The sequence below is a fragment of the Monodon monoceros genome, unplaced genomic scaffold (assembly GCF_005190385.1).
Source record: "Monodon monoceros isolate NGI ecotype Baffin Bay Population unplaced genomic scaffold, NGI_Narwhal_1 Super_Scaffold_10, whole genome shotgun sequence".
NCBI lineage: Eukaryota > Metazoa > Chordata > Mammalia > Artiodactyla > Monodontidae > Monodon > Monodon monoceros.
In genome coordinates this window covers 47005308-47016174 of record NW_021703766.1, presented here as the reverse complement: position 1 = coordinate 47016174, position 10867 = coordinate 47005308, and the positions used below count along the sequence as shown (strand labels likewise).

Here is a 10867-nt window from a genome sequence, read left to right as displayed (position 1 = left end):
GGGGGGGGGTTGGAAAGGAAACTCAGCTGGAAGTGGTTTAGGCCTCAAAGCCCACATCCTGTGGGAGGGTCTATCAAGGGGCCTGGCTGTCACAGTCCTCAGAGCTAGTAGAGTGACAGTCCTCTAGGAGTAGAGATGGTCGACATCCTCCAGGGGAGAAGGTGGCCCAGAGGCTAGGAGGTGGGGTCAGTCCTGCCAGATCCAGGATCAGGAGGCCTCAGGCGGGCCTTCCCCCCTCCTCCTCCATCAGCAGCAGGCGGCGCCGGCCAGCCTCGTAATCGGCCTCGTCCACACTGACCAGCAGGCGGACAGCCTCCCGGCCCACGGCTTCACGCAGAGCCTCAGTCAGGAACACGCCCCGCAGGGCCTGCAGCAGGGCACCACTCAGGTAGTCACCCCAGAAGGCGTCCAGATAGGAGAGCTCTGAGAACTTGATGTCACAGACCACAGAGCCCAGGTCCCGAGAGCGCAGCACCGCCGTGGCCTGCCCAAACACATCCAGCTGCCGTGCCAGGGCCTGGGGCCTCCGGGATGCCACGCCCTGCTCCAAGGCCGGCCCATGCTCGCAGTACTCTGCTCGCACCCTGAGCCGGATGTCTGCGGAGAAGGAGGGACTGGTCAGGGAGGGGCCGACACACGGCGCAGCAGGGCCAGGGGGAAGAGGGGGACCGCCACCCTCCCTCGCTCCCTCCAGCCTCCTCCTGCTGCCCCTCACTGTGGGCTGCACTGCACCAGCCCCACAACCTTCCCCCTTCTGGTAACCACACCCAAGTACGGGTGACACCCTCACTCCGCTTCTCTCTTGCGGTCTGTTACCTCCTGACCTGGTGGCCTTGCTCTTCCCCTCACGTGCCCCACTCCAGCCTCACCACCTCCTCGCTGCCCCACCCCCCCCACCAGCAGGCAGGTTCCGCCCGGTCCTGCCTCTCCTTCAGCCCGGGGTGTTCTCTCCCCAGCGCCCATGGGACTTACTCCCTCACTTCCTACAGGCCTTTGCTCAGAGGCCACCTCCCCAGTGAGCCTACCTCGACCACCCTGTTTACCACCACCACCCGGCCCCGGGATTCCCAGTTCCCCTTTCCTTGCTCCATTTCTTCCCAAGGCACTTATCACCTTCTAACCTACCCTAAGCTCTCCCTTACCGTCAGGCTTATCACCTGTCTCCCCCCCCCCAGTGTGAGCTCCCTGAAGGAAGGGATTTTTGTCTGTCTTGTTCATTAGTGTAGCCCCGTGACATACAGTAGGTACTCAATACACATTTGTGAAAGAACCAATGCACGAATGAATGGACTTGCTTTTAGGTAAGCAGCTTTACCCCTCTTGCGTCCTCGAACAGGGAGATTCATGTGGGGCCAGTCATATCCTCAGCCCCACAACCACCAAGCAAGCACCAGGCCCAGGAGACTCAAGGCTGGAACTGGGCTGGCTCTACTGCAAGCAGGAGCTCTCTTTCCACAGAGGCTGCCAAGAAGGTGGGCTGTTAATAAGCCCATAGCTGCTGGGGGCCGTTTTGCCACCAGGAGGGGAGAGAATGAAACCTACACAAGGCCAAGGACAGAGAGGAAAAGACTCCTGAGGTTCATCACGTGTGCGTGGAGCGCCTGGATCTTCAGCAATAATCAAGTTCCTTTTTGCTTAAGCCAGTCTGAGTTGTGTTTGTCACTTATAACCCTGCCTACATCCACCCAAATGTGGTGGCAGCTCTGTGCAGGGGATAGGACACGGAACTTCCAAGGCTATCCCTGTAAATGTGATCTCAGGCATACCACCCCCCTGCGGGATTACTGAATTCCCACCCGTGAATCGGGCTACTAACAGAACTTCCTCTCCACTCACAACACAGGCTATCCTGAGGATCTGCTATAAGCTGGAAATGACAAGCAGCAGAATCACACAAACTCATTTAATTCACAAACGACCCTGTGAGGCAGGCCCTATTGTCACCCCAACTTACAGATGAGGAAATGGAGGCAAAGAGAAATGATTTGCCCAAGGTCGCACGGCCAGGGAGTAGCAAGGCATGACAGAGGGCACTGACTCTCCCACACCCCACAGAGCAGCCTCAGGTCAGTGGAGCTGATTCTAATCCAGGAGCCTTCAGGCGCTAGCTATGTGACCTGGGACAAGTCACCACCTCTCTGAGCCCAGGTTCCTGCCTAAACCAGGGGACAACCCCTACTGGAAAGCCTGTTCAGATGACGGTCCACCAATGGGTGCTAAAAAATGGCAGCCACCAGCAGCTCTGATGTGCCAAACGCTTTGCCCTTGGAGATTCAGCCTGATCAGCCCTGTGGGGCAGGGGCCACAATGAACCCATTTGACAGATGAGGTAACTGAAGCTCTGGGAGGGGAAGTGTCATACCCCTGACTCCTTTCACCTTTCAAAGACTGTGTCACCACAGAGCAGAAAGTAGAAGGCAAGTCCCTGCTTCCCCAAGCGACTTCTCAGCACCACCCACTTCCTCCTCCCACCCCAAACCCCAAATGCTTCCTTTTTCTGCCTTGAGGGGAAGCTCACCCTCTCTGCTTGAGGCCCAGGAAAACCTACCTGGCCTTAGCCCCCAGGACTTCCCACAACACTCAGACCTGGCTCCCTCCATGCTAAGGATCAGATAAGACCTCTGGGCCCACATCCTGGACTCCCCAGTGTCTAACCACGCCTCCGTAGCGTGGGCTGGGAGGCAGGGGGCTGGAGGAGCAGCACCTGTCCAAGGCCACACGGGCTGCTCAGTGGCAGAGGCACAGAGCCTGGTGGCGGAGAACGACAGACCTTGAGGCGAGTCCTGGCTCCGCCACTGTCTAGGTGTGGGGCCTTGGGCATGTGACCTCACCTCTCTGAGCCTCAGTTTCCCCATCTGAAAAACAAACAAACAAGAGGTCCCTGCTGCACGATGGGGTCATGAGGATTACATTAGGCAACTCATGAAGCATGTGACCCAGGGCCTAGACGCCGAAGGCACCCCAAAACAGGAACTGTAATTTCAACACTCACCTCTCTACCGCCACAGCCCCTGCCTAGGCCTCGCCCTCTCTCACCTGGGCCCCTGAGCCAACCTCCTCCCCTCCCCTCCTCCTTCAATCCCAGCTACATCCTCCCATACCCTGCCCTCCAGTCACAAGGGAAGTGGTCCCAGTACAAGCCTTACTCACAAAATGACCTGTCCACCTCTTCTGACCAGAATGCCCATCACCCACCAAGGCCCGGCTCACGGGACCTGTGGCCCGCCCAGGTGAATCCCCTCCCAGATGGCCTTTATCCTCAGCACAGACTGCTACTAGACCTGCGGTGGAAACTGTCTATTCACCCAGAGCCCACCGGGCATGGTGGGGGTGGAAGGAGGACAGGATCAGGGGGGACCCTCATGTGTCCCATTCATCCTTCCATTCAACAGACATTTACTAAGTGCCAGGGACGGTGGGGAGACACGAGCGCCCCGCCACAAGTGGGACTGGAAGACATGTAAGCCCCAGTCAAGGAGCACTTTGTATAGGCCAGACCCTACCCAGGTGCTTTCCCTGTCTTAACCCCCGAGTCCTCACAGCACTTTCATTATCCCAAATACAGGTGAAGACATGGCCCAACCTCTGGTCTGAAACACAAGAGGACGGTACACAGAAGGGGAGGACAGGGAAACTCCACTGGAGAAGAGGAGAGATGTGTGTTATCTGAGCCACCACTCCACCCCGGCCCTGAATCATGGGCATCACGCACAATCTCTCTTTATTCCTCGCCAAAATAATTTAACCGTAGGTGACACTTATATAGTACTTACTGCACTACCTTCACACATTTCACATCTCTATTGACCTTTTTTTTTTTTTTTTTTTTTTTTTTTTCGGTACGCGGGCCTCTCACTGTTGTGGCCTCTCCCGTTGTGGAGCACAGGCTCCGGATGCGCAGGCTCAGCGGCCATGGCTCACGGACCCAGCTGCTCCACGGCATGTGGGATCATCCTGGACCTGGGCACAAACCTGTGTCCCCTGCATCGGCAGGCGGACTCTCAACCACTGCGCCACCAGGGAAGCCCTATTGACCTTTTTGATCATGCCTGCAACCTTATGAGGCAGTGCTATTGTCCCCTTTTTGTAGATGAGGGAACTAAGGCACAGAGGATGAGTCACCTGCCCAAGGCCACACAGGCAGGAAATGGCAGAGCTGGAGTTCCAACCGAGATGCCTGGCTCCAGAGCCCAAGCTCTTTTAACTATCCCTATCCTGTTTGCTGCCTCTCATACAACCATACACAGAAGTCCATAATTAAAAGACATTCCAAGGGTCAGGAGAGGGAATTATAGAGAACGATTCAGATCGAAACAATCAGAGAGGACCTCTCCAGGAAATGACACTGGAAGTAAAATGTGAAAGAGGACAAGTAAGTCGAGACAGGAAAGCAGTGAAAAGAGAAGAGTGACTTTCCCAGAAGAGATCGGTGTGTGTTAAAGTCCAGAGGCAAAAAATGAACTTGGGGCATTCACAGGCTGGGGGCCAGCATGGTGGAAAAGGGTACAAGGGGACAACTGGAGGCGCAGGGCTGACCACGCCCTGGCAGGCTGGGGCAGGGAGTCTGGGGCCTCCTGAGCTGACCACACCTCTCTGCACCTCGGTGGCCTCCTCCATAAAACAACCTCACCCCAGTACCTGTTCTCATGGGGCCACTGTGAGGATTACAAGGCTGGATGCAGCAGGAAGGAAGTGGCCTCAGGATACCAAGACAACTCCAGCTGCTCTGCAGAAGCAGCAGGGCGGTCAGAAAAAGCGCCAGGGCAGCACTCGGGGAAGGCTGAAGGCGGCTGAACAGTTTCATCCGGCCAGGAACACACCAAATGCTTGGTCAACAGCATTTGTCAACAGTCCCTCGCCAATGGTAGGGAGATGCTCCCTGCCCCCAGGACGGAGGGTGGGGCCCCGTCTTCCTCCAGAGGAGAGCTGCTCCCGCCTCCTGCACTCAGGTGGGCCCCCACACTTTTTTTAAAAAAATAATAAATTTGTTTATTTATTTTTGGCTGCATTAGGTCCTCGTTGCTGCGCACGGGCTTTCTCTAGTTGTGGAGAGCAGGGGCTACTCTTCGTTGTGGTGCGCGGGCTTCTCATTGCGGGGGCTTCTCTTGTTGCAGAGCACAGGCTCTAGGCACGTGCGGGCTTCAGTAGTTGTGGCACGTGGGCTCAGCAGCTGTGGCTCGTGGGCTCCAGAGCACAGCCTCAGTAGTTGTGGTGCCCAGGCTTAGTTACTCGCAGCATGTGGAATCCTCCTGGACCAGGGTGGATTCTTAACCACTGCGCCACCAGGGAAGCCCCCCAACACTCTCTTGTTCCTCTACCCGACACCTCATCAGTCTCTCTTCTGGGACAGAATGGGCCGCAGAGGGAAATGGGAGGGGCTTTCCAGTGGGAGATCAGGAAAGGTATGAGGGACAGGCCCAGGTGAGCAGGTGAGCAGCGTTCTGTGCCAGACCCTGTGCCGGAGGCCAGGGATGACTCTCACTCAGGTCTCCCCTCCGGGAAAGGCTGGGGACACAGAGGACCTGTGCCCAGGAGACAGAATCAGCCAGTAAGCTCTAAGGGACAGACTCCACCCTCCAATGCCACAGCACCTCCTCTGGACAAAAGCCGGCTCCCTCTCCTGCCGCAGTCTTTTCCCCAAGGCACAGCCAGAGTCACGGTGTCACTGTAAGTTGCTCAGCCTTTCCTGAGCTAATGGATGGAGGCGGTGAGCAGCTGCTGCCACCAAGGGCAGTTAAGAGACAAGCAGCCTCTGCCTGCTTCCTAAAGGAAGAGCACAATGCCACCTGGGAGGCGAGCTTGAAAAAAAACAGAAGGGGGGCTTCCTGGTGGCGCAGCGGTTAAGAATCCACCTGCCAGTGCAGGGGACACAGGTTCGATCCCTGGTCCGGGAAGATCCCCCATGCCGCGGAGCAACTAAGCCCGTGAGCCACAACTACTGAAGCCCATGCGCCTAGAGCCCTCGAGCTACAACTACTGAGCCCGCGTGCCACAACTACTGAAGCCCGTGCGCCTAGCACCCATGCTCTGCAACAGGAGAAGCCACCGCAATGAGAAGCCCACGCGCAGCAATGAAGACCCAATGCAGCCCCCAAAATTAATTAATTAATTAAAATTATTATTTTTTTAAAAAAAGGGCATTTCCTGGCGGTCCAGGGGTTAGGATGCAGCACTTTCGTTGCCAAGGGCGGGGGTTCAATCCCTGGTCAGGAAACTAAGATCCTGCAAGCCACACAGCGTGGCCAAAATAAGAAAATAAAAAAACAAAACCATCAAACCAGAATCTGATCAAGCCTCTCCAGGCCCAACTACCAATTTTCAGGAAATACGACAGGGGAACATGTTCAGTCAATCCTACCACAGAACGCAATCTGCAGAAGCCGGTCTTTGGGAAACACTACAGGACAACTACTTTCAACAGATACAAGGGTGGTGGGGGAGAAATCAGAGGTGATGGGGGAATCCTATAAATTAGGAGAGACTTAAGAGAACCAATATTTATAAGAATTAGAAATTAAAGCACTGAGCAGACACATGAGAGTAAGAAGTTACTGTTATTTTTTTGGTGTGATTTTTTTTTTTTAAGAATTCTTACTCTTTTTTTTTTGGCTGCGCAGGTTGCAGGATCTTAGTTTCCCGACCAGGGACTGAACTCGGGCCACAGCAGTGAAAGCGCCAAGTCCAAGTCCTAACCACTGGACCGTCAGGGAACTCCCCAGTTCTAATCTTCTAGAAATACACAGTGAAAAATCTACCAGTGAAATAAAAGGACACCTGGAACTGACTCCAAAACAACGTGGCTAATGAAACAAGATGAGCCATGACCTGACAACTGCTGAGGTTGGGGGCCGGGGAGCCAGGATTCGTTATGTTAATCTGTCTGCTTCTATTTCTTCTCCATAGGAAACACTGAAGGAAAAAAAAGCAAAGCGCAGCCTGTCATTCAAGTCCTCCCACTGCTTTCCATCATTTAAACAAACGCAAAGCCTGGCCCGTGGCTCCCAGGCTCTGCAGGATGGGCCCCTGGTCACCTCTCCTGCCCTCACCTCCTGGCAGCCTCCCCGCACTCCCTCTGCTCCAGCCCTGCCAGCTTCCTCTCGGTCCCAGCACCACCACTGCCATGTCCCCACACAGGCCTCTGCTCCTCCTGTCCCCTCAATCTGAAACACCCTGCCTCAGCCATCCACACACTCCTACCTCTCCTCCTGTCTTCTGAGAGGCCTTCCTAGACCACCCTACCTTGAAAATCCACCTAGAACTGGATTTTCCATCATTCTCTACCCCCTCCCCCTGCTTGTTTCTCTTCACAGCTGACATCTGAAGTTTCTCTTCCTTCCCTTAGCCTTCTCCTCCCACCAGAACACAAGCTCCATGAGGGCAGGGGCCTCCAGTCCCTTCTGTGGGACGTAAGCAGGTAGTCAATGCTCTATAAACACACGTGGAACAACCAAATGAGCAAACCCGAGCTTCGGCCCAGCCCTGCCCCTCCGCACAATGGGGGACGGCATCCCTACCTCAAGGGCCGTCTTGAGAATTCAAGGTCAGGTGAGGAGCACGCTCAGCGCAGGGCGCAGTGGACGGCCCTGAGAGGGATGTGGAGACTCAGAGGTCCTGTGTCTGAGCCCAGGATCCCCCATGGCCCCTTCCTCACACTCTTGGGGCCTCCGGAGTTCAGTCTGGTTCTATCCCTCAGTGGAAGGCAGCTGCCTGGGGCTCAACCCCCACAGCTATCACAGGTGAGGAGGAGGCAAGAATGGCAGACCCGTTCCTCACTCAGGTCTGGAGGGACCTCCTTCCACCCCTGGGACTAGGCCATCTCCATTTTCAGGGCCCTACTGGGGAAAGCCTCACTCCAGCCCCACCCTGCCTGGTGAGTCAGCAGTCAGACCTGCGCAGCCACGCCCCACAGCAAGAGACAGCCACACCCAGGGTCACAACCTCCCCAACCTCAGAGAAGAGATGGAGGCCTCCAGCAGCAAGACCCCTCACGGCCTCAGCCTGGCCTGCTCTCTAGGGAGGCAGTGACTCTCTAGGCCACCCAGCCAGTGGGTGGCTCTGGTAATTAACTCCTGATTCTGGGGAGAGTCACGACCAAACAGCCACCCCCTCAAGTGCGGGCTGTGTGAGGACTCAGGCTGGCTCCACTGGCCTGTTCCTCCTGAAAGCAGCCAGCACAGGTGTCTACAACCTCATCTAGGGAGCGGCTAGGACCACCAGGGTCTGGGGGACCGCAGTGGGCACCGGGAGGAGGCAGGCTCATGCACTCTGGGGGTTGGAGGCTCTGCAGATGGCAGGAGGAAGCGCCCTGAGGCCAAGGTCTCCTGGGGGATGCAGAGCTGCTGCCACCTGCCCCTCAACCTTCCCTCCTATAATTCCACCCCCACCCACCCAGCCTGAGCCTCTCACCAGCTGATACCCTCTGTGACCAGAGCCTTGCCCAACTCAGAGGAGGGGGTACCAGAGGGGCGTGTGGGAGTGTGTGAGAGAGTGTGCGCCCTACCCGTGCCTGTGTCCTCCCCTCAGGACCAGTGAGAATTTCTTAAGGGCAAGGTCTGCATGAGTCTGCATAGCAGAGTCCCCTAACCCATCCAACCCACCTGTCTGCAGGTACAGTCAACCCTATATCCAAAATGTTTATTTCCTTAAGTCCACCTCCTTCTCACCCTCTCCAGCGCCACTACCCCAGGCCAGACCTCTGCCTCATCCTTGTTGGACTGTGAAGCCCCTCCACTCATTTCCCTGCTTCCACTTTGTGGATTTATTTCATGTGCACCTACAGAGCATGTGCTACATGTCCAGCACTGTTCTAAACACTTTGCAAATTGTAACTCATTTATTAACTGATTTTCCAGATGAAATTGGAGTTCCTTTAAAAACTGGTATCAGATCACTTCACTCCCCTGCTAAAAACCCTTGGAAAGCCCTTGACTCATAGAATAAAATCTAACTCCCATCTGCTCTGAGGCCTGCCAGGCCCAGCTGCTCAGTCCCTGCCTGGCTCCTCCAACAAAAAATGACATTGAGGGCAGGGGACTGTCAGGAAAGGCTTCCTGGAGGAGGCAGCACACAACACAGTCCTTCAACTATGGGCAGGATGTAGACAAGCGAGTAGGCAACAGAAAAGACAGGGATTCCACTGTGCTGTACAGATGCATGGAGTTGCTGCCCACCCACTGGGTGTCCCACCCCAGATGAGGGCCCATTCTCCCACCCTTCAGCTCTACTGGCTGCAACGGGCACTGCACATGCACTCCCAAGGCATGCACAGACACCTACCACAGGTCACTTTGCCTTCTGAGGTAGGCCCGGCTGCCTCCTGCTGCTGCTGGGGGGTGGCTGGACCTCCTCTCTGCCGCCGTCTGGCGCCACCACTGGGACGGCCCCGACTCCGCCGCTGCCGTTTAGTTGGGGGAGAACCTGAGGAGAGAAAGATGGTGTAGGTTGAAGACCAGTTGATGGGTGGAGCACCAAGGTGGGTGCCCAAGGAAGCGCTCAAGGCTGGACTCCACGCTGTCAGACCCTGGGTGAGCCCCTCTGCTTCCTGGGCCATAAGATGGCTAATAAGTACAAGTTAGCATCATCTGGAAGGACAGACGAGCACACCCCACCACCTGGCAGTCCCACTCTCAGGTGTGACCCCAGAGAAACCCTGACTACTCACCCCAGGAAACAGGCAGGACACCAGTAGCTGGAGCTCTGTTTATAGTTCCTAACCACATAAACCTGAAGACAATGTAAATGTCTGGCAAAAAGTACACGGAGTAATTTCCACAAAAGACTGCTTAGTGAACTAAAGCAAATGAAAAACAAATATCTACAGTTTGCTATGTTCTGTATAAAAAAGGAGAGGAAACAAGAATATATACATTGTTTGCTATTTTTGCAAGATGAAACACTGTAAGGCTATGTTAGAAGTGAATGAAATTGATTATCTATTGGGAAGGAGAAAAATACCAACGGAAATGATACTTCTAAGAACATCTTTTTTACATACTTTAGTTTTGACTTTGGAATCATGTAACTGTTTTACAACATACTCAAAAATTTAACAAGAGACAAAAGAAACAAACCATAAAATTAAACACAAACAGAAACAAATGGATCTAGCTATATATAAAACCAGTAACAAGAAGCAGAAAAAAGAAGGGTCTTAAGTAACTAGGAAGAACATTCTGACTGTAAACTCTCAGTAGGATATACTCTGAAAACAATTAGAACCACAAAAATATCTTATGTTTCATTCAGTAGACACAGCAGTGGTACTGACATTATAAATTTGAAGCTATTTCATTACTGTTGTAAAATAAAGCAAAATAAGTCCATGTCTTAATGTTACCAAAAACCAAGATTTTCAGTGTAAGACAAAAAAGTCCTCGTAGGACTACTGAGCCCGTGTGCCGCAACTACTGAAGCCCGCGCACCCTAGAGACAGGCTCTGCAACAAAGAGAAGCCGCCGCAACGAGAAGCCCGCATACCACAACGAAGAATAGCCCCCGCTAGCCGCAACTAGAGAAAGCCCACACGCAGCAACAAAGACCCAATGCAGCCAAAAATAAATTAATTAAAAAAAAAAAGTCCTTGTAGGGAATTCCCTGGTGGTACAGTGGTTACAACCTCACAGTTTCACTGCTGAGGGCGCAGGTTCAATCCCTGGTCAGGGAACTAACATCCCCACAAGCAGCACAGCCAAAAAAAAAAAAAAAAATCCTTATAATGTTATGTTTGAATTGAAAATGCTAATGTGAACTTTTTTTTTTTTTTTTGCGGTACACGGGCCTCTCACTGTTGTGGCCTCTCCCGTTGCGGAGCACAGGCTCCGGACGCGCAGGCTCAGCGGCCATGGCTCACGGGCCCAGCCGCTCCGCA

At 54.2% G+C, this 10867-nt stretch overlaps 1 protein-coding gene across 1 annotated transcript in view; it reads right to left on the bottom strand.

Annotated features, from left to right (window-relative positions):
• Positions 1 to 6: 6 nt before the first annotated feature.
• Positions 7 to 10867, bottom strand: part of DEDD2 (death effector domain containing 2) — a 15987-nt gene continuing 5126 nt past the window's right edge. The window contains exons 4-5 of the mRNA XM_029206621.1: positions 9277 to 9417; positions 7 to 597 (exon numbers count right to left, since the gene is read on the bottom strand). Of these exons, the coding sequence (XP_029062454.1) occupies positions 218 to 597; positions 9277 to 9417 (521 nt within the window). The 3' untranslated portion in view covers positions 7 to 217. The remainder of the gene's footprint in view (positions 598 to 9276; positions 9418 to 10867) is intronic.